Source organism: Etheostoma spectabile, chromosome 20 (genome assembly GCF_008692095.1).
Source record: "Etheostoma spectabile isolate EspeVRDwgs_2016 chromosome 20, UIUC_Espe_1.0, whole genome shotgun sequence".
In the NCBI taxonomy this organism is placed as follows: Eukaryota; Metazoa; Chordata; class Actinopteri; order Perciformes; family Percidae; genus Etheostoma; species Etheostoma spectabile.
The window spans coordinates 16,049,138-16,074,466 of NC_045752.1; the positions used below are offsets into that span (position 1 = coordinate 16,049,138).

The 25,329-nt window shown below is 41.5% G+C and overlaps 2 protein-coding genes across 7 annotated transcripts in view; one reads left to right on the forward strand and one right to left on the reverse strand.

Annotated features, from left to right (window-relative positions):
* Nucleotides 1–5,323, reverse strand: part of gemin2 (gem (nuclear organelle) associated protein 2) — a 6,848-nt gene extending 1,525 nt beyond the window's left edge. Inside the window, exons 1-8 of the mRNA XM_032501271.1 lie at nucleotides 5,031–5,323; nucleotides 3,701–3,785; nucleotides 3,286–3,375; nucleotides 2,478–2,537; nucleotides 1,705–1,821; nucleotides 1,405–1,449; nucleotides 1,243–1,311; nucleotides 304–414 (exon numbers count right to left, since the gene is read on the reverse strand). Of these exons, the coding sequence (XP_032357162.1) occupies nucleotides 304–414; nucleotides 1,243–1,311; nucleotides 1,405–1,449; nucleotides 1,705–1,821; nucleotides 2,478–2,537; nucleotides 3,286–3,375; nucleotides 3,701–3,785; nucleotides 5,031–5,152 (699 nt within the window). The 5' untranslated portion in view covers nucleotides 5,153–5,323. The remainder of the gene's footprint in view (nucleotides 1–303; nucleotides 415–1,242; nucleotides 1,312–1,404; nucleotides 1,450–1,704; nucleotides 1,822–2,477; nucleotides 2,538–3,285; nucleotides 3,376–3,700; nucleotides 3,786–5,030) is intronic.
* Nucleotides 5,324–9,947: 4,624 nt separating this feature from the next.
* On the forward strand, nucleotides 9,948–24,975 carry mia2 (MIA SH3 domain ER export factor 2). 6 transcript variants are annotated; one of them, XM_032501223.1, is made up of 25 exons: nucleotides 9,948–11,725; nucleotides 11,894–12,172; nucleotides 12,468–12,568; nucleotides 15,005–15,136; nucleotides 15,310–15,331; nucleotides 15,452–15,540; nucleotides 16,023–16,094; nucleotides 16,617–16,727; nucleotides 16,926–16,997; nucleotides 17,114–17,218; nucleotides 18,027–18,149; nucleotides 18,443–18,631; nucleotides 18,769–18,859; nucleotides 19,021–19,088; nucleotides 19,189–19,259; nucleotides 19,342–19,443; nucleotides 19,562–19,658; nucleotides 19,950–20,017; nucleotides 20,762–20,847; nucleotides 20,986–21,099; nucleotides 21,779–21,910; nucleotides 22,990–23,133; nucleotides 23,219–23,271; nucleotides 23,381–23,558; nucleotides 23,662–24,975. In XM_032501223.1, the coding sequence occupies exons 1-25, from the start codon at nucleotides 9,979–9,981 to the stop codon at nucleotides 23,874–23,876; spliced, it is 4,461 nt and encodes a 1,486-aa protein (XP_032357114.1). In that variant the 5' UTR covers nucleotides 9,948–9,978; the 3' UTR covers nucleotides 23,877–24,975. The 6 variants fall into 6 exon arrangements, with proteins under 6 accessions (XP_032357114.1, XP_032357115.1, XP_032357116.1 ...); XM_032501224.1 differs by having other exon boundaries at nucleotides 22,999–23,133; nucleotides 23,662–23,917; XM_032501225.1 differs by lacking the exon at nucleotides 20,986–21,099 and having other exon boundaries at nucleotides 23,662–23,917.
* The last annotated feature ends 354 nt before the right edge of the window (nucleotides 24,976–25,329 follow it).

Sequence of the window (25,329 nt, forward strand, 5' to 3'; positions counted from 1 at the left end):
TATATACATTAAATATACATATGTGCAGTGTATTAGCAGTTACCTTATAAGAGCAAAATAAATATGGAAATGTAATATGGACAATATATGAACGTGTACAGATATGTGAGTATATGTGAGAATGTAGTAGCAGTAACATAATAGTAGTAAGAATAATATAAATAAATGCAGTGTGTTATAGGAAAATTGAATACATATGGATATCCAATATGAACTATATGTATATGCACACTGTACACACACACACACATTAGAGAGGATGGCAACACAGGCTTGAGGACAGTGGTACAAACTGAATCGTACCAGTGTGCTGCGGAGCTGAGCACATCTCCTGGCCAGCTGTCTGATGGAGGCGTGGGCTTCAGGTAGCAGAGGCTTCTCCAGGCAGGCCAACAAAGCGTACAACCAGCGACCCTTAAACACACAGGACATATAGACACACCAGAAATCAAAACAGTTCCCAAATATTCTCTAAACAACTTTAAACTTTCATATTTCAAATGTGGAAAGTAAGAAAAAGGGAATTACTATGGCCCAATTTAGAATGAATTCTTCTCCACACGTTGGGTGGTCAGAAGACAATAGTACTTATTCCTATTTTATCTTGGTTGGAAGAAATATACATATACAGTGTGGCTGTATTCCTTATGCCTGACGGGCCACCATCCTGTTTGTATCCTATGCCACAGTAAAGGGCTAAATACATTTTCGTCATGCTTTGTGTTAGCTTGGTTGACAGCTGCAACTCAGAGTGGGCCTGGGGACGGTTCATTCACAGCCCATTTCCAAAGAGGCGTCATCAACGGACGCCGCTCAAATGCTGCTCGCCGCAATTGGATAGTCCTTCAACCAATCACACCAACGATCCAGGTGACGTAGCAGTGACAGCGGCATCAACGGGTTGCTACGCATCGGTGGCCGTCATGTTGAATGTAAAGAAGTGCGCCGCAATCGTCATCGTGCAACGCCATCGTGTTTGTGGTTGGTGCCTCGATTTGGAAAATTGGAAATGGGCTTGAATGGCTCTTGCCCAGACGGGCTTGCAGAGAAAATCTCAAATTTGCCGGAAGTTTGTCAGGGCTTTCCCAAGCTAGCTTTGTATGAACACTCGTTTGAAAACACTGCAGGAGAATAACAGTCATTGTTGTATTATAGTTTTTGCCCTACAACCCTGCAATGTGATTGTAGCACCAGGCCTCCGAGGAGTTGGCAATGTGGAGTGACTAAATACACTAAACTCACCAATTGTGGAACAAAATCGTGTTCCTCAAACCAACTGATTAGAATTTCCAACAGCATCAGCACTGTGGACTGCAGACACAGAGAGAAAACCAACACATACTAATCAGACTGTTGAACTGATTCAGCGTGTGAGCAAGACGTGTACATGAGGAGGTTACTTACCTGGTTCAGCCTGCTGACTATGCTGAGGAAAGGAGGGAAGCCCACCTGAGCACAGACACATGCTTTGATTATATAACATGCTCTTAAATAACATATAGAGTCAACAAGTGGCAGAAGAAACAAGTACTGTGATACTCCCAAGTTTAGATTTTAAAAGTTGGAAAATACAGTTTAGTGCTTTACTGTTGAATCTTTCCAGAATGTTGCTGATAACCTGACCATAATAAACCCTTGTCATCTTTATAACAATAGTTTAATAAATGAGGCTCCTTTTCTTCCAACAAGCAACATTCATAAAACCTTGCTATAATCCAGTGCTGGCTCTGGTTCATCATCTGTGCGGCCGGACGAGGTGCCCAGATAGACCGTCTCTCCAAAACAAAATTTCTTCCAACCCTCCTCATCGGTTAGCTTTGGCTGTAGGACACACATAAAACCAAGAAGTTCACAGCAAACGCAAAATCTCCTACTCAGTGTGCTCTATCTTATACGTATATTTATTTGAAAATAGCCCTTGTGTGCCCTGCCACATGTATTTCATCACTTTGAGGTCATGTCTGAAGTTCTACCATGGACTCTAACATTTTTTGTGTGTTTTGAAAAAATGCCTTGGTTACCTTGTTTCAAGCCATTCTAGCGTGGTTTAGAAAGCCTGCAGGAAGATTCGATTTGTGCCAGTTCTCATTAATATTCAACTAGCAAAGCTGCCTGACTCTGATTGGCTAACAGCTAGCCAATGAGAGCCTGGCTATCAGCATCCTTTACCCAGCACAACTGGGCAAGCTCATGAATGGTAATGAGCTCCGGCAACATGACGTCAGACTGACCAGCTTTTGTAATTCTCCTGATTTCTCCTCTTGTTTCTTTTCAGTGGTTGGAGCTGACAGAGGAGGTAGCAGTTCATTTTCACATTCACCACATAACAGAAAGACATATGGGCCTGTCATATGTCAAAAAATCCAAGTAAAAACGGCTTTGTGTGGCAGGGCACCTTTAAACTCAGAAACTGTGAAGGAAAACAATTAAATTTACCCTTCCTAATTATTAAATTAACATTAAAACCACCTCCTCACCATCAGAACATTGTCGTCCAGAGTGTGGCTGCTCCAGTGATTCCTGTTCTTTGCGATGCTCTGAAAGCAAAATACAGAACCCACAAACAGTTTGATTATGAAAATGGATTATGTCGTAAACATACTCCTGAGTTTGCATGTCTTTACATAATACAAGTCTGCCTTAAATTTTGTTTACCTTAAACCCTACCTTAAACACATTTATAAAAACTAAAAAAACAGGCAAGTAACGATTATTTTACCATCCTGTGACATGCATTACGCCAGTCCAGCAGAGAACTACTGCTTTACTTTGTGTTGCGGCTGTAAGCAGTCCAACAAAGTGCTGCCGAGGGACTACACACTAAGAGATGCATAAGCACACGGTGGCGCGCTCGAGATTGGATTGCAATGGTTTATTCCTCGACACGTAAAACACAACTAGTACTGCACTTACCAAATGTATAAATACTTTGTGTCAATATAAGTGTTAGTACAGCGAGAAAGCGGTCGCCCCCAGGCTCACCCCCCCTCTCTGTCAAAGCCCAAAAAAACCCAGGTGAACAAAGACGTTATCAATTCCGCTCGAACCGCGATGAACACGCCCACCACCTACAATATAAGTCCACAGTAAAATAATCAATAAATAATATAAATTTGACCATAAACAACATATAATAGGTGGCCCCTACACGTAGTTTCATAATTTTTGGACAGTTCAACAAGGGATTTTTTAAAACAATTGATTTAAGTATTTGTCCTTTGTAATGACATTTTTTGGAATGAAAAAGTAAACAAGAAAGACCTGGAAGTTGCTTTTGCGTTTTACCTGTCTGACACCTGAGAAGGTACTGACTTGGTGCTGCTGCCAAGTGAGGCTGGGGGAGAAACCCACCGGAGCAGCATGGCAACCTGCCACCTGAAACACAGAAGACACGTAGCCCACTCAGACAGTGGAAGGAACAGAATGGAACACATTCTTCTCATATCACTTTCTCGACGTCATCCATGTGTCACTTGTAGCTCATTTTATACTTTATGTGAGACAAAACTACGTATACAATAACGATTGGTTTGTAAAAACAAAATACTTTCTTACCTTAACTCAAATAAAAGTACCCAAATGAACAGTTAACATTATATCAAAGGGATCATTAGGGTGGATACTGCACTACATGTTTTTGCATTCCCTTTTTTTAATTTTTTATTTGAAATGACATTCCTAAAAGTGTAGATTTACTCACAGAGGCATTAATTGTTTGTTTCTTCTTAAGTTTCTTTGGGTCAATCTGAGCAACCACCACCTCAGGACACTGTGACGCCTCCAGCCTGATAGAAAGCATAATATACATCATTCAAGCACACAACTTACTGGCGCAACTGATGCACCCTATTTACAAAAAAAAGACTAACATTGGGCGCCCAGATAGCTCAGTTGGTAGAGCGGACACCCATATACAATGGGGAGAACAAGTATTTGATACACTGCTGATTTTGCAGATTTTTCTACTTACAAAGCATGTTGAGGTCTGTAACTGTTATTATAGGTACACTTCAACTTTAAGAAACGGAATCGAAAACAAAACTCAAGAAAATCACATTGTATGAATTTAAAATAATTCATTTGCATTTTATTGCATGGAGTATTTGATCGCCTACCAACCAGTAAGAATTCCGGCTCTCACAGACCTGTTAGTTGTTTTTTTAAGAAGCCCTCCTGTCATTACTTGTACAAACTGCCCCTGTTTGAACTTGTTAACTGTATAAAAGACGATCAAATACTTGTTCTCCCCACTGTGTAGATGTTTACTCCTCGACGCAGCGGGCGCGGGTTCGACTCCGACCTGCGACCCTTTGCTGCGTGTCATTCCCCTTAGCTGTCTTCAGCTGTCCTATTAAAAAAAAAAGACCTAATCTTTTAAAAGAAAAATAGAAACATTAGACTATCAAGGTATCTTTTTTGTGAGTAAAGTTAAGCACATTGTGAAATAATAATAACAAAAGTGGAATTCTACTTTCTTACTTTCATACATGAACCTGACTAAAGGTCTACTTTCTGTCCCCAGAGTCAGAACTAAACAGGGTGAAGCAGCTTTCAGTTTCTATGCTCCTCATATCTGGAATAAACTCCCAGAAACCTGCAGATCCGCTGCTACTCTCAGTTCTTTTAAATCAAGGCTGAAGACCTTCCTTTTTGATGCTGCCTTTCTTTAAATGACTGCTCATTTCTTTAAATTTCTTATGCTGCACTGTAACTTTTATTCTTGTGTTTTATGTTTCTGTTTGTTTTTAACTGTCTATTCATGTGTTTTACCGATTTTTAATGCTTATGTTTTTTAACTGTTTTTACTTGTGTTTTATCTGTTTAACTGATTTTGTGTAAAGCACTTTGATTTGCCCTTTTGCTGAAATGTGCTATACAAATAAAGCTGCCTAAAGAGAAGCCATTAACCATATTTACACCCTATCCGGGGTGGCAGCATCAGCGTAGTACACGACAGTCACCCAATAGAATCACAGTAATGGCACTGTCCAAATGGCAAAAAAAAAAAGAGTCGTTTGACATGAACTTACTGGACTTGTCGGAGGTATTCCCGGGGGTTTCTCGGCGGTCCATTCATGTCCAGCTCCTCTGCACTGGCTCCAAACTCAACGGGCAGCAGCCTCGGCATTAACTCCTCTACGTCTGACTTCATTGTGAAGCTGTGAGCTAATTTCTAAAACATGAGATTTAATGTTGCCAAGTACGAATGGAGCACCGACTTAAATCAACAACCTTTTCCTCTGTCGAACCAAAACAACACTTCTTTCACAGGCGATAGCCAACCTTGTTCGCCATCTTGAATACAAACGCGGAGTGATGGCGTCGTCTTTCTGCGCGGCGTGGGTTGTCTAGGTGATTAAACGCTACACTTGTTGCCATCTTTTTAGATAAAGGCTGAAGTCCACAAAACGTCAGAAAGAAAAGATGTAGCCTGCCAAAACAATGATCTGTTGCCATGTTTGTTTGTTTCTTCCCGTGAAATGCAAATTGTAGAAGCTCATCTCTAATATTGAACTATAATAAAATAAAATAGAAACCTTTGACCAGTGAGCAGATAATGTAGCCTATTGCAAGCAGCTCTTGGATGTTAATGATTATCCTCACGCTATCTCAGCTCTCTCACTTACTATTGAGTCTTCATGACAGCTACAGCTCAGAGGCAATGTCCACATGCCAGCACAACTGGCTGGAGTTCTTTTTGGAAGAGGCCTACGTAAGGACGTTTTCTCTGGATACACTCCTGTTAAAGCAACAAGAATGGCTGTTTCACAGGTTTACACAATCCTGTGGACTACAGCCACAGTTTTTTTAATTTTACCTCACTTAAATCTGGCACTGCTGTCTGACTACAAGATCTGTGGAGATTCTGAGTGTGAAAGTAAGTTTTAAACTACAAATATGTCATTCTAATTTGTGATATAAACCTACATTTAGATTGTAGCTTATATCATTCGGCACAACTATGTTTTCAAAGCTTCCTTTGTTATGATGTTTCCTGTTGCTGTTTATACTATATTACTACTATATTTTGTGTGTGTGTCTGTGTATGTGTAGGCCCAATGAGCAGAGTGCAGGCCATCAGGGACCACCGTGGTAAGGACTGCCGTTTCCTGAGCTTCAGACAGGGAGACATCATCTTTGTTTACCACAAACTGTCAGGAAAGAGGGAAGATCTCTGGGCAGGCAGTGTGAGTCTGATCTCTCTCTCACACACACACACACACACACACACACACACACACACACACACACACACACACACACACACACACACACACACACACACACACACACACACACACACACACACACACACACACACACACACACACACACACACACACACACACCAGGTTCTTGGTTGAAGAGATTAGTCAAGATTATAATACAGATGGTTTGGGTTCTCAGCACTGATCGATTGGCTAAGTCATCGTAACACTGTACCTAATAAACACAAATGTCTGTGAGAGCACTCCAGTTCATTTAAATATATATTTGTGTATTAAAACAGAATGATTGACATATTAATGTGCTCACCCAACATCACTATTACTTGTGTGTGTCTTTTATTTTGGTAATCACTTAATTCATTCACTGTATATGAACTGCTCTGCTTTTCAAAGACAACATGTATTTATGTATTAAGATGAACATTATTTTGTTAAAATAATGGCCCACGCTTTATCATTACATTGATTTGATTAATGCCCCAAAAGTGGCTACTTTGAGTGGCTTTTGGCTTAAGACTAAATCAATATCAAATGTACCTTTTTTTAGTATTGTGGAATCATTTAAACAAATGTACACCTAAATACACAATGCTCCTTATTTCCATTCTTTCACAAAGCTGCAGTGGCTTTACAGAACTTTGACGGCTGTACTGCTTCCTTTTGATTTCAGATTGACAAACAGTTTGGCTATTTCCCAAAGGATGCAGTGCAAGAGGAGCAGGTTTATGCTACTGTGGAGAAAGTAGTAGAAACACAGGTAAAAGTAGCTCTTCAGATTAGCAGCTTTGAACAAAACATACTCTTTTATAATAAGTATAGCAGTTGATTGTAAAGAAGTGTATAAACAACTGGTACCCGGTATAATATTTACTCAGTAGTATAGTTGCTGAATCTGTACAAAATCAATGCCTTATTCATAAATGTGCCCTCATTTCCTCTCTTCATTCAGAAATCTGATTTCTTCTGTATGGATGAGTTTGGTTATCCAATTGACTCCAGTTATCTAGACAGTGATGATGATAAGGATGATGATGATGATGATCCGAAAATCCCAAACCATGAGTCAGAAATCACCCAAACCACAACACACCCCGTTGACACAAATGCTGAAATTCCTTCAACATCTGAAGATCCCTCAACAGAATCTCCAGTTTCAGCAGAGGACGCTGACGGCACATCGACAGAAGAGGAGGAAAACCAAAATGCTAGGGATGCTGCTGTCGGGATTCACGAGGAACCACAGGAGACTCCTGCGGCTCTGAACGAACAAGGTGGGTCCGCCCCCTCCTCCTGGCTCGGTTCTTCCGTGACAGGATGGTTAGGTCTGGCTAAAGAGGAAGAAGCTGGCAATTTGGCTGAAGGAGAGAAAAAAGATGAGAGAAAAGAGATGCAGGCCGAAGCTTCTGTCGCGTCTTCGGTGACAGGATGGCTGGGGTTTGGAGGAGAAGGAAAACCTGATGATGCTTTGAAAAGTAGAGAAGAAGACAGAGAAACTGCTGATTCTTTCACTTCCACCATGACTGGGTGGCTTGGCTTTGGAGGAGAGAAGCAAACAGATCATCCTGCAAAAGAAGAGCAAACTGAAGAACGAGAAGATGGTGAAGAACCAGCAGAGACATTCAGAAGTAGAAGGATTTCTCTGGACCTAGAAGGCAGCCAATTACATGAAGAGGAAAAGAAAGAGATGGGGACCTTGGGTTGGCTAGGTAACGGACTGTCAAGCACGCTGGGGTTTGGCCTGACCAATCAGGAGTTAGGGCCTGAGACAACACCTGAAATAAAGGCTGAGGAGAAAATCCAGGAGGAGGAAGAACAGCCAGCGTCTGGTTCTTGGTTGGATATAGGGATCAGGGACATTTTAGGCTACAGGAAAGACAAGAGTGAAGTTGATGAGAGTACAGGAAGTGATTTTAAGGAGACAGAAGAGGACAAAACCTTAGAACCACCAACATTCTCAGAGAATATGAATACTAGTCAATTACAACCTGTACTGACAGAGGAGGTAAGGAGAGAAACTAGCAATGAATCTAAGGTGGGAGAAACTCCAAAGGATCAAAATGCCAAATCAGAGATCAGAGTCAATGCTGACAGTAATAATAATGATACAGGTACTTCAGACAGCAGCAAGGATAGTGTCCTACCTAAAGATGCAGCATCCAAGGTAGATGAAAAAGATATTTCTCCTCAGACCATGGAGAGTATGGAGGGTAAAGAACATCAGATGCTCAAATTACTAGCTAATGAGCGTGAGGATAATAACAGAGAGCCAGGAGAAGAAGAAAGTAATACTGCAAGCAGCACTGATCAGGATTTTTTGACCCAATCTGACATCAGTTTAGACATGAGTTTTGTGGATTTAAATCTAAACTCCATTGGACAATCCGTAGGCGAGGATGAGAAGGACAACACAGAGGACGTGGTTGGGGAAGGGCCCGAGATCCGAAATCAGATTGACAACACAGAAGAATCCACCGATACGTCTGTTACTGGTGCTGGTAGTGATGGTCATGAAGGTGAAGGGAATAATGCAGAAACAGATGTGCTTCACCTTGAAGTTCCCACGACTCAGACTGATGACAAGACAGAAGAAAGTCCAGTTAGCAGTGGAGCTGGAAGAAGCAGTGGAAAGAGTCAGCCTTCTTTCTTATCCTCGGGCACAGCTGAGGAGAGAAATGAACCAACCTCCGATGAGGATAACACTTTACCTGCGCACAGTGTAGAAACCGATGTTGATCATTCCGATTCACTAGCTATGATTGACAATAACACAGAAAGAGAGACACTTCAGGGTGAGTTAGGAGAGGAGGGCATCTCTCAGGAGTTTGGTTCAGCTCATTCTACTAATAGAAGTACTGAAACTATGTATGGCAATGCCTCAGAGGAGGACAGAAGAACATTTTCCACTAGTGAGAGCACAGGACAGATGGACAACAATGCAGATCAGGACTCTGTGTCTCCATATGTGCAACAGGGGAGCACACAGAGTGATGGTGATGCACACGAGCTAGAGGAGACCCTAGAAGAAACTGAGACAGACAGTGACAGCAACCTCCGGTCAGTTCAAACTGAGACAACAGAGTTTCAGAAAGACATGTTGAATGAAAGTGGTCTCAAGTCTGCTATAGGCTCTGAATCTGAGGAAGTGGAGGAGTCAAAGGAAGAGGAAAAGCTGGGGAGGGTAGAAGAGTTAAAGGAAGAGGGGACACAGCAGGACATGACAAAGATAAAGGAAGAGGGAAAACAGGAAGTAAAGGAGATAAAGGAAGAGGAGAAACAGCAAGAAGTGAAGGAGACAAAGGAAGAAGAAAAACTGGGGGGGATAGAAGAGTTAAAGAAAGAGGAGAAACAGAGGGAAGTGAAGGAGATTAAGGAAGAGGGGAAACAGGAGGAGAAAGAAGAGTTAAAGGAAGGGGAGCAACAGCAGGGCGTAAAGGAGATTAAGGAAGAGGGGAAAAAACAAGAAGTGGAGGAGACAAAGGATTGGAGGAAACAGGAGGAGATAGAAAAGTTAAAGAAAGAGAAGAAACAGGAAGTAAAGGAGATAAAGGAAGAGGGGAAACAGGAGGAGGTGGATGAGTCAAAAGAAAAGAAGAAACAGGAGAAAGTGGAGGAGATAAAAGAAGAGGACAACCAGGAGGAGGAAGGGGGAGAGCAGGGGGAGGAAGAAGAATTAAATGAAGAGAGGAAGAAGGTGGAGATAAACGAGGGGAAGAAGAAGGAGATAAAAGGGTTAAAAGAAGAGGAGAAAATGGAAGAGTTAAAGGAGGTTGAGAGAGCAAAGGAACAAGAGAAGATAGAGGGTGAAGAAAAACGAGTGCAGTCTCATTTGGAGGTATTAATGGAAAACAGCATCCACTCTTTATCTCCCACTCAGAAAGCCAGGGAAAGCCCAGAGTCAGAGAGCAGCGGGAAAGAGACACACGGTGAGAACAGCTCTGTGTTCTCCGAAATGTCCACAAAGACTCAAAAGAGAAAGGCGGAAAACCCACAGATGGACGAAGAGAAGAGAAAAAGAGAAAACAAGAAACAGGAGGAGGTTAAGGAAAAGCAGGAGACTGAGAATTTGGAGGGTGAGAGGAGGACCAAAGGGAAAGAAGGGAGCCTTAAATGTTCCAGTGAGCTTTGTCCTCAAGCCAGTGAAGACAAATTTGTGGGGGTTGATTCTGTAAAGAAGTTGAGCTCAACAGGTGAAGGGACAAAGGAGACAGGAAAGCAGAATCCAGTGACAGACAATGATCCAATATTAGCAGATAGGACAGGAGTGAGTCAGATGGTACCAGTTGATGACACGGAGAGAGATAAGGATGTAAGACAGGAGGAGGAAGAAAAAAAAGGTGATGATGCTAAGGCCGATGAGGAGAGAGAAGAGCAGGTTGAGCAAAAAAACAATGATCTGCTACATTCCGGGGTGAGTGACCAAAACAGCCTGCCTAATCAACTTTCACTTAGCCAGACAGCTGAGAACAAAGAAGATGATCAATTATATTCCAGAGAGGCAGACAACACGGAGCTTTCTGACGACAATGTGCTCCCTCAGGGAGATAACACTAAGTCTGAAGACACTGAAACCAGCAGCAAAGGGATTTCCACTGAGAATGAAACTGAGCAAATACACTCTGATTATATGATGAACACAGTGGAGGACACAGGCAGGGAGGAGAGGGAGATCAACGTGAAGCATGAGGATGTAAGGGTGAATCAGGGCAGAGATGTGAGTACAGGTGGGACCGTATTCAGGACAGAGGAAGGAATGGAGATTTCAGTTTCGTCCAGTGACCCTGTTGAACGCCAGGCTGTGATATCTGAACAAACTGCTCCTCGACATCCATCTGGTTCTTCACATCTGTCTGATGGCCACAATAAAGGAGCAGCAGAGACTGGAAGTGCAGGAGCATTCGGCCTTTTCAAAAACGCCTTTAGCTTTTTCACTGAAACTAAGGAATCCCCAGAATCTGCCCCAAGTTTGGATTCGGACACAGGTGAGACAGCTGAGCAAGGACGGGATTCAACCACTGATTCAAGTCATGTTCACATGCAAGATGTGCACACAGACCCTCCCATCACCTTGTCACAACAGCAGCTGCAGCCTCTCTTTACAGAGACCCAGACATCATCTCCTTCCCCAACGCAGACCCGTTCTCATCCCTCAGAAAGCTCCATCCAAAAAAAAAACCTCACCAAACATTACAAGAACCTTCTCATCTACATGAGCGCGTATGAGACAACTATTATGATGGAGCTCTTCGGACGACACAAGCTGCAGTTTTTGGATTACATTTTAGGGAGCTCAGAAACCACGACCGATGACCCAGATAATGACGAATCGATATTGTTGGATATAGAGAGGCTTTTGCGTTATCACAGGGAGACACTGGTCGCTCCTAGCATGAGGCTCACGGATGCACCTCAGGAGGACAAAGAAAAGACCACCACGCTCATCGCACTTCAGAAGCTAGAAATGCTGTTGGCAAGAGTGAGAGAGACTTTCAACACAGGTGAATCAGACAACAAACAAACACAAACCATCAAAGTATTTTATGTCTACAGGGCCTCAAGATCATGGCTGATATTAGTAATGCTATAAGTTACTTTGATGTTGTAATTTGTGGGGTTGACTTGCAGTGATGCCAATCAGAGTGCATGTGTTTCCCTGTTAAATGCAGCTAAGGCCAGCTGTGTTGGTGAATCCTGTTCAAGTCACAGTAAAGATAAGGAAATGGCCACTGAGGAAGATCCTTCTGTATGCCTGGATAACCACACTCCAAGAGATAAATGGATGGGGCTGGATGAAGAGAAAGACGGAGGACTGAGTGGAGGCGCAGGAAAAGAGAAGGTGACTGAGGATAAGACAAAAGAAGAGAAGGGAAAAAGAAGTGGAGGAGAGAGCGTGTCCCCCGAGTCCTGTCCTCCGATTCAGCCAGGATCACCACAGTCCCCGGAAGGTATGGATGACTCAAGTATCCCTTAATCAAGAAGGATTAAAAGATGATTCAAAGATATTATGCAGTAAGATATGAGAAGGAGGGCTATACTCGGCCTGCTGCATCCTCATCCCTGCGATACACAACCTGGAACATTATGACATGACCAACACATTACTTGGCAGTTTTTGTTTTACACTAGTATAATATGCATTGAAGATATTCACTTTGGGTTGATTTCTAAAAAATGTATCATTGTGACAAAGGTGGAACACTTTCATTTTTAATTCCATTATGTTTGTGACTCTAATTCCAGGGGTAATGAATCAAATTCTGGACTTTGTTCATCAGATCGCTGAAGATTCAACCACTCATGTTTGTGCAGTGAGAGAGCTCCTCGTATGGCTCACTGAACAGGTGAGACGTAGAATAAAATGCAATAGAATACACTTTATGGTCGCCACGGGGAAATTTATCTTAGGCGTAGTACTGCAACCTGTTGCTTTTCAACACAAACATGTAACATGTATCTGCAGATTGAAATCCATGAAAGCCAAATGTAGATAAAATGATCACGTAACGGTTGAAGCAATAAGTGCAATTTGTTTCTAATTCGACATCCAACACAGCTACAACACATTTAGATCATCTCTTTCAGGTTTGTTCATTTAATAACATAAAGGAATTCAATCTCAAAAGAAAATAATTGGAGCACTTTTCTTAAACAATCTAAAGCAACCACCTTTTCTTAGGTGAAGAGGGTCAAATATAAAAACACTGGTTAATTAAATGAAATATTTTTATTTACGCAGCATTGTGACTAAAGTTAAAGCAGTGTGCATTTTGTTTGAAATTTTGCCTGACCCAGTTTCAACATGTTTTGTCAGGTAGGCTAATGTAAAGGTTCATAATCTCATGTATAGTTTGGATCATTCTGATAGGGCACCATGGGCCCCTCTGGCACACCTTCAGTGGTCCATACAGCTGTACTTTAAAAGTGTCAACAAACCACAAACTGTGGCGTCTGGCTCTTTAAAACACTGAACTAGTGACATGTTTATCTGACATTTAGCTTTAGCTCGACGTCTCAGGTGTCAAGCTGGCTTGGCTCCGTCACCATTACACACATTCCTTTGGTGCTGCTGGGTCTGTTACAAACGTTCAGCCAGCTGGCAACCAAACCACCTGACCTGAAACTTTTTTAAATGATTTGAGAGGGGTAATGATTCACTAGTTTCAAATGGACGAAAATGAGGACGTGTCGGTGAGTAGCCTACCTTTTGAAATATTCGGTGACCGAGTCAAGTCTTCACCTATGGTCAACTAAGACCATCTTATTACTCTGCAGCCGTAACTTAGCACAGGTGACACATTATGGTAGTGAACTGCTTGAGGAAGATGGTTTTTGTGTAAAAATCTGATGTGTGAAAAAAATAACTACGTTAGTTAATGGGGATATTATCAATGACGACATTGAGAATTCTCCATTTAGTTTACTGACACCTGTTATTGTTGGTGTTACTTTAAAAGTGCTCCGATGTGCCAGTGTGGCATTTTACAATTGGTGACGTTACGAGTGAACCATTTAGACTGGCGGGGGTCTAATGATATCTACATGAGCTTGTGAGTGCCTCAAATCAATGTATTTGTATTAATTACATTTTTAAAATGTATTTTTATGTAGTTATTGGCATAGTTTAATGCAATACCACTCTTGTTGAATCTAGACAAGGAGTTTGAAGAGAGAATCCAATATCTCCCCGACCCCTACGACGTGCAATGTGACGTGGTCCACTCTTGAGCGTCAGTGTTGTGTATAGGATGTGAAATCGCCGCTAGCCCGGTTGATGGCTCCACTCTCTGTTCTTAATACCAGCCCTTCAATGACAGATATCACTGAAATAATAACCAAATGAGATAATTCGGAAATGGCGGAACATACGGCAAGCGACCAGTTGGCCAGCAAAGTGGTCGACTTTCAGGCGACGGCAGAGGCTTACTACAGTATCGCCGTGGAGAAAGTGAAGGATGTGCGTTATGTGGCAGGTTTCATTAGCATTTTCTAACTAACGTTAGCCGACACTGCTGCTTTAACGTAACGGATTGTCAAGCTCCGTATTATTGCTGAGTACATGTTTGAATTTGTACAGCTCACGTCTGACTTCATGTGTGTCACGCCAGGACTATTCACCAGCTGTCAAGACTGCATAAGTCGCTTTTGTAGATGTGCTTGTAATAATTCACAGAGTGAACGTTATCTAGTAATACTAACCTAGCTAGCTCAGTGATAGTAGAGTTAGTATGTCTGATCAAGTGTCGTTTCCTGCTGTTTCTTATCTTTTAGCTAAAACATGGCAGAGGTTATTTGTTATTTTCCCTGTAGCAGACAACTAGCTAAGCTACGGTTCTCTACAAGTTAATATCTACTACAACTGTGTAGTAAAGCTTCAACTAATACATTCTGTGGTCAAATGTAAAAACATTATAATTACTTAAAGATTAAATAATCCAGTTGTTTGGCTTCTTTTTTATTTTTTTTATAAATGTTAAGAAAGCATAATCCTACCTACTGAAGCAACAGCTGTTTTGTGGGTCTCTGACTGCCATGCTGCATGAAAAAATCTCTAATGTTTAATTGCACTGACCGCAAGTGATTAGAACTAGATTGCAGGGCAGTCCTGCAGCACTAAGAAGCTGATCCTTATGTCCACAATAAGTATTCCATTGTGTACAATCCACTAAGTTAAATTGAGTGAATCAAATGTTGTTCCCAGGAATACAGTCACACATCTCTTTTTGAAGATGTTCATGAAATCCACTCCTGAAATAAACAAAGCTTTCCACTTCCTTCAGATTGTATCAACACTGCCTGATGACATCAGACCCGGGCCAGACCTGTATGGGGTCCCATGGGAACCAGTCATCATCACCAGTGTGGTGGGGCTGGTGACAATGCTGTTGTTCACCTGTAGATGTTATAGCTCTGTGAGTACTCAGTCATGTATATACACATCAACATCACAATAATTTGAAATGGTACAATATATGAATTTGTTGTGGCACTGTTGGTAGAAACAATGAGATCACACATGTTCCTTATCAACTGATTAATCCCTGTGCTACTTGTTCATCATTGTTTTCTTTTTATGTCTTCACAGGTCAAAAGCAGAATGTATCGAGGTAAGTTCTCACTACTTATGCCTTAATATCACATTATTATGAGTTCATAGGAATTAAACTAATACATCACTAATCACTGCCAGTTTAACCTTTTATATGCTTTGTATTCTCTGTTTTTAGGTAAGGAGCAGTGGATGGCTGAGCAGGTTGCACAGCTGCTGGATGAGAAGTGTAAAGTCCTTGAGACTCTCAGCAAATGTCAACAAGAGGTTGGTACTGATGCCAATGCTGACTGACTACTGACTAGAGGCAGAGCCTGCCCGACACACAACACTGGGTGTTTTTTCAACTGAGGTCAAATTCTTATAATATGTTTTAATGTCCATGACATGAAAAAAATGTCAGAATTAGAAGATGCAGGGTCTTACGTATGTCGTATGAGGCGTGATCAAAAAGTAGAAATCTTGGCACCCGGATAGTTTTGTTGGTTGACTAGGTGCCCATATATGAAGGTTTACTCCTCGAAGTAGCAGGCTCGGGTTCAACTCTGACCTGCAGTCCTTTGCTGCATGTCAGTCCCCCCTTTCTCTCCCTTTAACATGTCTTCTTCTGTCTTGTCAAATAAAGGCCTAAGAATGCCCAAAAATGAATCTAAAAAAGCAGAAACTCTCTCATTGCAAAGTAATTGCAGACTTTGATGAATATAAGTTTAAATGCTGATGAAATGCATTTTGCCATGTTTCATTTGCAGTATGATGACCTGGAGAGCTCACTGAGGGACAGTGGTGTCTTGGCCCAAACTCAAAAGACAGAACATCTTGAGGTAAGGCAGAAAAAAAAATTCTCTATAGAGTGCTTTTCATGATACTCAAAGATAGATAAAAGATAGATACATAAGTTGAAATGATCATAGAAGCTCACTAAAAATATATAACACCCAATAATCATACATTAAAAGACGTTTTGGAAAAGTGAGTTTTGATTTGAACATGGACAGATTGGTGCAGTCTCGGATTTGATTGGGAAGGTGCAGCTAGGGAGAAGGCTCTTAAGAAATGTCAAACTACTCGGAAATCAAAATCAGTGCTAGACTACAGACTTATGCATAATGATTTTCCCAATTGGCCTGATGATGTCATTTATTTCCAGTCAGTTTACCAAAAGACACCCCCCAATATTGTTTATGTCTCCTTTACAATAAGAGATATTCAACATGGAAGTGGAAAAAGATCACAAACATCACTTTTAGAAGGACAGTGCCAGAAAAGATAATCTGACTCTTCATGTTTACTGCACACTCTCCTTTGCTCTCACTCAAAGACATCTTGTTTTCTTCCTTCTCTAGGTTAAAGCCAGACAGTTGGAACATGCTAAAAGGGAGCTTGACAAGGATCTGGAAGAGCTAAAGGATCAACTGGACCAACAGAGAGAACACAGGATAGAGCAAGAAAAGAGGGTAGGAACACACACTCATGCACACACACACACACACACACACACACACACACACACACACACACACACACACACACACACAGCACCAACTGTAACAAATACAATTGTTATTTAAGAATCACATTTAATTAGTAATATGAATCCATTGCCTTATTGCGATACTGATATATAGTGGATTCTCTTTTGGTTATCCTTCCAGATTGCAGTGCTTGAAGAAAGCATGAAAACATTTGAAGAAGAAACCAAAGACCTCCAGTCACAGGAAGAGCAGGTACCATTACCTAACCTCTTGTCTATGTACCTTCACTCTTTCCTGTGTCATGGTTTCATCCTTTGCTCTGTCCCTCTGTGTTTCATATAATATTATTGCTGCCTGTTTGTCTCTAGGCTCAAACCACTCTGAAAGTGTACAATATGAACAGTGACAGACTACAGAGGAATCTGGAAACAGCTGGAGAAGAGAACACACTGTTACAGGAGAGCAATGCTCAGGTAGGATGCTGTACACACACCCACGCACACACAGTCACACACACAGATCAGGTGATCCGGCGAAATGGGTGTAGGGCCTGGGGGCCTGAAAAAACGCTGCGGCCTGTGGCAAAAAGATGGGACAGATTCAACTTTTGGAAAAAACCCAACCCAACGTTGGCTGCAGTGGTTAGTCATTTAACTGACGATCAGACTTGTCAGTCCGTTTTGAGGCGGTTTGAGAGTCCCTTACAGTAAACAGTAACCATCACTTCCTCTTTTGCTGCCACAAGAAAGTTTTAGGATAAAAATTATGGTAAAAAAACATAAGCACTTAACTGCCCGGGAGTTTGTGTAACAGCTGGCTGTTTCCTGCAACAAAGTACAGTCACATATACAGTATATATTGCATCTTTGTATTTCAACTGTGTTGAACGTTGACCATCAAATCGCTTCCTCAACCAATAGCAAAGCACTGTGCGGTTGAACCCTCTTGGCTGTAGTGTAATGTCGATTTTTTTGTTTTGTTTTTGATGTGTCTAACCATCCGGTATCACCTCCGCAGGCAATTGTCACTCACCTGCATTCACGTACTGTATGTGTGACCGTGCCTTTACTGTGCATAGTTGCAAGGGAGGTGGTTTTGTTTTTTCATGATTAAAATTAAAGCTTCATAGTATTAATTCACTCAGTTTGTTCCATTCAATCCATCCTATCACATACTGTATTAGATTAATGTTTTTTAACGGTACACAAAACTGTTGAAAATCTGATCTGTCCAATGGCATAATTTGTGTCTTTGTGCTCTCTTTCCTCTCCTTCTCTGCAGTTGAGGCAGCAGGTGGAGGGATGGGCAGAAAGAGTAAGTGAGTTGGAGGCGGAGATGAGCAGGTGTGAGGTTGCCCACGGGGGGATGCTGCAGGATGTGGCCAACAAGGATGAGCGTATAATGGTATGGTTGGTTCTGGAATTGATTATAGTGTAAGATAAAATATGATAGAACTGTAATAATTGAACGAGTGCTGAAAAATGACAACAACATACATATAGAATATACATACATAATGTAGCTAGTCAATTTGTAATATACTTTGAATTTTTGAATAATAATAATAATAATATCTCAAGAACTACTACAGAAGAAGAGTGCACTGATTTTACTAATGTAAAAGATTAAAAGATCAACCTAAGTTAATGGATGTAGTTGTACTAGTTTGGATTGTTGCCAAACGTGTCCATTTCCAGTCCTTGACAGATCGTCTGCTGAGCATGAAAGCTTGGGATTCAGACCTGGAGGAAGAGGAAGATGAGGAAGGAGAAGGGAAGGAGGCATCCAATGGTACAGCAGGGAAAGGAAAGGAAAATGGGAGAGGAGACATTTTGGACTCACAAGGCCATCTCCAGAAAGTCCAGAAACTTATCTTTGCTGCTAAGGTATTTGACTCAAATGGACACAAGCACACAGTGTTTCGAAACTCCCTGGAGAGCTGAAGACCAGACTCATTCATTATAAACATCCCTGGACACTTTACTGATTGCCTACTAATATGTTGTTTTGTAACTGTGTGTAGCTGAATGCAGACCTCAAATCAGTAGATGAAGACAAAGACCGATTATTTGCCAAACTGAATGATGAAGTCAAAGCTAAAGAAGACCTGCAAGGTGAGTCAACTGTCCGCTGATTGGGATTGGGTTGGTGTTAAGATGTCACATAAAGAACAATCAAGTCAGAGATTATATAAAACTACATAGTAATGTATGTTGTCTGTGAAACATATCAACACCTGAGAGTGTGTGTGTGTGTGTATTTTTTTCTCCTCTAGCGAGAATTGAGGAGCTGGATAATGAGAAATTATCTCTGCAGTCGGACACTGAGCAGTACTCAGATCAGGTAGCTGCCCTCAACTAGGTCTTAGTGTGATATTGTATTATATTAGCATTCCACATTCATTTGATTTTGTGTTGTTTTTGTATTTTTTTCACGTTTCCAGGTTCAAACATTACAACAGAAACTCCAGATTATGACAGAAATGTACCAGGAAAATGAGCTTAAATTACACAGGTATAGACACAAGGATAAGTGTATTGAGAAGTTTAAAGCTATAGTTGTTGTCCAGGATTTTAGTGAGCGTGTTCATTTGCAGGCTGCTGACAGTGGAGGAGAAGGAGCGCATGCAGAAAGAAGAGAAGTTAAATAAAGCCGACAAAAACATTACTATGGCCATGGAAGAACTCAGCAACTATAGGTAGTCGCTCCCGTCAAAGTATCACCCCACACATTGACAGTATGCAATGTGCAAAGTGGACATTTGTGAGCCTCCCATACACACCTGTTGAGTCCCACCTGTACACCTTTTTCTTCAGACAACGAGCAGGAGAGATGGAGGAAGAGCTGGAGAAAACCAAACAGTCTTACCAGACTCAAATATCAGCACATGAGAAGAAGGCTCACAATAACTGGGTTAGTAAAACACCTCAAAAACATGAGAGTGAAAAAATACTGGGATTTTTTTTCATGGTTTACAGCTGGTGTGGTTATGGGGGTTTGTTTCACATGTCCTGTAATACATTACCTGTCTGTCACATCACAGCACACATCTACTCTGGTCTTTTAATCTATAATGTTATGAGTACTGTATTCATTAATCAATTACTTATGTATTGATGGATTCCCTATATTAACAGTGCATTCAAGTGCTCTGATCTTGACTGGGTCTCTATCTGTGTTACTGATCTTGGCTTGATTTTCCAGCTGGCAGCCCGAGCAGCAGAAAGAGAGCTAGCAGATATCCGGAGAGAGAACGCCCTCTTCAGACAGAAGTAAGCAGACAGCAACTAAAGTGCAACTAAACACGCAATATGTAATTTCTCGCCGCTTTGTGGGTCTCTCAATCAAAACAGTCACAAAAGATTGAGTTTAGTGACGTCATGAAGTAGTGTTGGATCATGGGAGTTGTCTTCACCACCATTGCAGTCAGCTTCTCCTGGCTAGTGTTCCTCATTCTGGAGTTTTTTACCAGGAGACAAAATATCCACAGAGGTCTTCTGCTCTCCAAAACACCTCTAGACCTTGTGATTTTAAAAAAAAACAGTAAAAACACAGACTAAACAAGTTTCACATTAAACAAATCAGTGGTTGGGGCGGCCTCTAGCTCATCCAGTAAGAGGGTTTGCCCCATGTTGGCTGAGTGCTACAGCGGCCCAGGTTCAAATCCGACCTGCGGTTTCTCCCCCTTTTATGTCTTTCCACTGTCACTACTATAATAAAGGAAAAAGCCCCAAAACATAATTTAAAAAAAAATCTGTGGGTAAAATTCAGCGGACAAAGGACGACCCGGAGGGGCTGCCGTTAACGTTGCTAACTAATTTAAGATCCATATGTCTGATAATTAAAATCCTTCATTTAGTGCAAAGTATAGTTAAAATTGTATTATACCAATGTGGCTTGACACTGGATACAATTCAATTAATTATTACAGTTTTTCTATACTGTAAACATTACTAGGGTCTGGAAATATCTTGTCATATGTTGACTTGAAAAAATATATTTTTGTTTGTTTAAAGGCTGACAGACACACAGTTTAAACTGGACGCCCTCGACAAAGATCCCTACGCCTTGGACAGCCTGGCTAGACCACTGCCTTTCAGAGGTAAGCACACACTTATAAATCAAAGCATGCATTATTAAGCTAACATCATATTTTGTGACTAATATACCCCTAGCCTGGAAGCAGTAGGCCACAGATTTCCTTGACTTTGCACTCACCAAACTACCCTTAAACCTTCAGCTGAAAGGTCACCATACGGTCCATCTCCTCTGGGTCGACCTGCATCTGAAACCAGAGCTTTTCTGTCTCCTCCTACATTAATGGACGGACCACCTGCTAGACTGTCTCCACGAGGTATACACACACAGAAAGCCACAATCCACATATATAGAGACGAGCTGCGGCTGTACACCAAACCAGATAAGAGCCCCTGGAATGGTGCACAAACGATTTCCTCATTTTTATTTACATACTTTCAGAACACTCCCAATATCTTCTAGTGTTGTAGTTGCAAGTTAAGAAAAGTAAAGTACAGCCATGTCCTATTTTATTATTCATTAGCCATTTTTTGGTATCACTCGGTCTTGCTGATTGAAATGACAAAACATTTATCTCACTTTACACAAAGATAAGATAGAACATTTGCCAATTCAGTCCCACAAAGTCATCACAATAAACCCTTGCGGCATGTTGGAGATGACCAGCTGGCTGTAGCATGAACATGAACTATATATGCTTAAACTTGTGCAGTAGCATGGTCTGTATGCTGGCATGCTGTTAGCACTCTAGAAAGTTATTGTGATAAATTGTGCAATGGGATTGTATGTCCTAAATCTCATCAGTTCATTTTGACATGACACTTTCTATTTGTCCGTTTGCAGTCACACTCATTCTGGCCTTATTTAGTGATATGTTGTCTTTGGCCACTCGGCCCCCTCCCTCCCTTCCTTCTCTCTCTTCAACATATTCAATTATCTCTCCTTCGTTTCATTTTTCTCTCCTTCTTTCCCCACACACTGTCTTTCCTCCACAGTGTCTCGAGGTCCAGTAGAGCCCCCAGGTGGCCACGGAGAGATGGAGCGGAGTGGAGGTCCTCATTCGGACAGTGGCTCAAACTCTCCAACATGGGAGAGAGATCGTAGGGCCCCCCCACCAGGACCCCCAGGTGTGTGTGTGTGTGTGTGTGTGTGTGTGTGTGTGTGTGTGTGTGTGTGTGTGTGTGTGTGTGTGTGTGTGTGTGTGTGTGTGTGTGTGTGTGTGTGTGTGTGTGTGTGTGTGTGTGTGTGTGTGTGTGTGTGTGTGTGTGTGTGTGTGTGTGTGTCAGACAAAGACAGAGTAAATCAGTAACGTCTGGTAGGTCGTCAACTTGTGACGCTCACACAACCTGTCCTGACCTTCCTTTGATATTGAGAGATCATATTGAGGATTACGATGTATACATATTTAACAGAAATGAGTGTGTTTCCTTAGTTTTCCCAAAACAAAACTGTGGTCCCACGTTGTAAAAAAATATATAGCCCACTAGAGGTGGCCTTAATAAAAAACAGGGCTGAGTATACTGGCTCTGACTTGGGATTGCAGAGATGAAAACAGTTCTGTTCCTGTTCTTGCGCATCAAAGTGAGACTCAGCCTTCAGACTAGAGCAAGGAACATTTCTCATTATATGTCCCACTCTCGTGGAGATACATTTTGATGTAGCACTGCTGGATTTCTGCTGTGTCATTAACCATTCGCCATGGTCATTATTACATTATTTATACATTTGAAAGAAAAACCTCTGACTGTGTGGCGCCATGTGCACCTGGATATAGTTAGGCCCAGTATTTCATCTCTGTTCTAAAAGTATTGTGGTATTGTGTCTGCACATTCTTTAGGAACTCAAAAGGTCTCTATCACAGCTGAAATCTTGATTTACAGCAGTCAGTGCACAGTTGAAGCTTATAACAATAAATCAAATGGAGTGCATACATTGTTAAGGTTATTAGTTTCACCTGTGTTTGGCAAGTCAACAGTGAAATCATATAGTGTGCATGTGCATGCCAAATGCATGTCGACAGTGCATGTGTATTTTGTTTAATGCATTTTGGGTTTTGACACTGGAAACTACAGTTTGTCTTGAAGCTCTATGATAAGTGTTTCTATCAGAACATTTATAATATCATCCTGAGATCACCCAAAAATATAATATAATATTGATAAATCTGAACGTATTTTCTGTGTATTCCTTCTCTCTTACTGTGTCTGTCTCTCAGGCTATATGTTCCCAGAACAAGGAGGTCCGATGTACAGGAGACCTCCTCCAGGAGCTCTGGGCCTCTTGCCTCCACCCGGCCCCCTCCATCCTAGGGGTCTCCCCCCATTACCCCCTCACCCTGTAGACATGGCGGGTGAGTCAGCTGCTTTCATTGGAATATATATAAGCCATCTACTTTTATGATTGTCCATTTCTTCTATTCATTCATTTCAATGCAGATGGCTCATACAGAGAAAACAGCCATGGGCCTGGTGAACAGGAACACAGAGAGGTAAGAGATGTATGCGTGCGTGCGTGTGCATTTTAGCAATTTTGTTTGAGTAGCATGTGTGTGTATGGATCTGTGGTCCAGCCTCTGTAACCTTTCTGTGTGTTACCAGTCGGGTCCTGGTGACCGAAGGACTCCCCCTGAAATGGATCCAAGGATGGGGGGCGCACCCCCACCTGGACCCCCGATGGGTCCAATGGACGGTCCCTATCCTCGTAGATCCCCATATGGACCCCCACCTCCTGACTTTTACCCTCCTAGGGGACCTGGGGGCCCTACCATGATGCCTAGTAAGCAGTCACAGCTATCATCACGTTTTAATACCTTCTTTAATACCTTTATCTCCAAATGTCCTCTAACCTCAAGCTCGCTTTCCTTTTCCTCTTTCTCCAGTGTGGGCCCCTCCTCCTCCAGGGATGATGTTCCCTCCTCGTTTCCCTCCAGGTGGACCTCCTCATCCTCACTTTGCTCCCCCCATGCGGCCCCCTTTTCCAGACGGCCACCTACATCCTTCCATGGGTCTTCCCCCTCCTCAGCAGCCTCTCCCCTCCCCACCACACAGCCAGTCGCCAGAGGAGCACACGCCCTCGCCTGAAGATGCCATTTGAGCCTGACCAGCGTCCGTGCTTGCGTGCTTGTGTGTGTGTGTGAGAACCAGACATTTGTTTGTTTGCTTGACAATGCCAGAAAAGTTTTTAATGGTACTTAGGTTAAAATGTGTGCATGTAGAGAAATGCTGTGTGGTATGTGGCCGAGAATGTGAGCGTTTTACGGATGGCATGAGTCAACATTTCATCCCAGTGGCACAGAAAGAAATCTAAATGATCATTTGCTATCAAGGACGAAATGCATCTTTTAAGGTCTAATACAATATATTTTAATCATACCAACGCTCTTGCTGTTGTCACCATAATTAAAAAATGAAGCCCTTCAGCATCTACAAAGTTTACCTAAATCAGATCACATGAAATCTTGTTTTGTCTGTGACTGAACTGAGAACTTTAACTCTAAATATTCCTGAGGTTGAAAACAAGTTCCTTAAAATATAATTAAAGCGCAAAACTGAATTTCACTGACTACCCTGTGGGATTTTGCCTTCTTCAACAAAGCTATTATTTCAAACAGCAGCTAGTAAACAACGCTTTTGATTATGTTACAAAGACTTGCACATGGCCTAAGCTTGAAAAAGTGGCTTATGATAGCTGCTTGTATTTTGTCGAAGTAGACTGTGACTCATTGTGGCAGTCACAGAGCAGTGATTAAATGGATTGACTGGAAGAGACCTTCAGAGCCAGAAAAATCACACCCATGTGAATTTTGTAAAAACAAAAAATCAGCGATTATTAGAAGATAAATAAAGACTGTCAAATTGTCAATGTCTCCATATTTCACTAATGTATTAATGTTCAATTTGTGGCCATCAGGGGTAACAGAGCATTGGAATGTAATTGGACGTCAGATTTGGATAGTTAGTGTTTTCTATAATACTGTACATATGACATGCAATGACAATGTTTTAAATACGGTAAATATATAATTAAAAATGTTTAATTTACTGTAACCTTGTTTGTACAGCAAAATTCATATGTAATGATCTCTACCTGAACTACCCGACCAAACTGTTGTGATGTCAATTTAAACATTTACAGAACTTTTATTTAAAGGTAAACAAAACATTCTGAAAAATTAAATTTGCAACTCCAATTTAAATTACAAATTTGTACACTGTATATTATTTGGTTGAATTTCAGATGTAACATTCCTGTTACATCACTGAGCACATATTCAGATGTTGCCTATCCTAATCAATAGAAATATAAATTATAGACTTGGTTTTTCCTGTCCAATTTCTACATAGATAACATCACCTTTGTGTGTGGTAAAAAGGAACACATTATACTAGAATACATAGCATTTTTGTTATGGTTTGGCTAATCAGCAGACAAGATTACTTTCATAGGAATTTGCCCTGATCTACATTCATAACAGACCTTTTTAACATTTTGACATGTCGAAGCAGGAAAACCCCTAATGTATGTAACTAATAATGATGGCTTCCTG

Coding starts and splice junctions, on each gene's coding strand:
- mia2 (XM_032501223.1), top strand. CDS start 9,979: ATGGAAGAGTTAAAGGAGGTTGAGAGAGCAAAGGAACAAGAGAAGATA. Junction 19,089..19,188: donor CTGAGCAGTACTCAGATCAG/GTAGCTGCCCTC, acceptor TCACGTTTCCAG/GTTCAAACATTACAACAGAA. Junction 20,018..20,761: donor AACGCCCTCTTCAGACAGAA/GTAAGCAGACAG, acceptor GTTTGTTTAAAG/GCTGACAGACACACAGTTTA.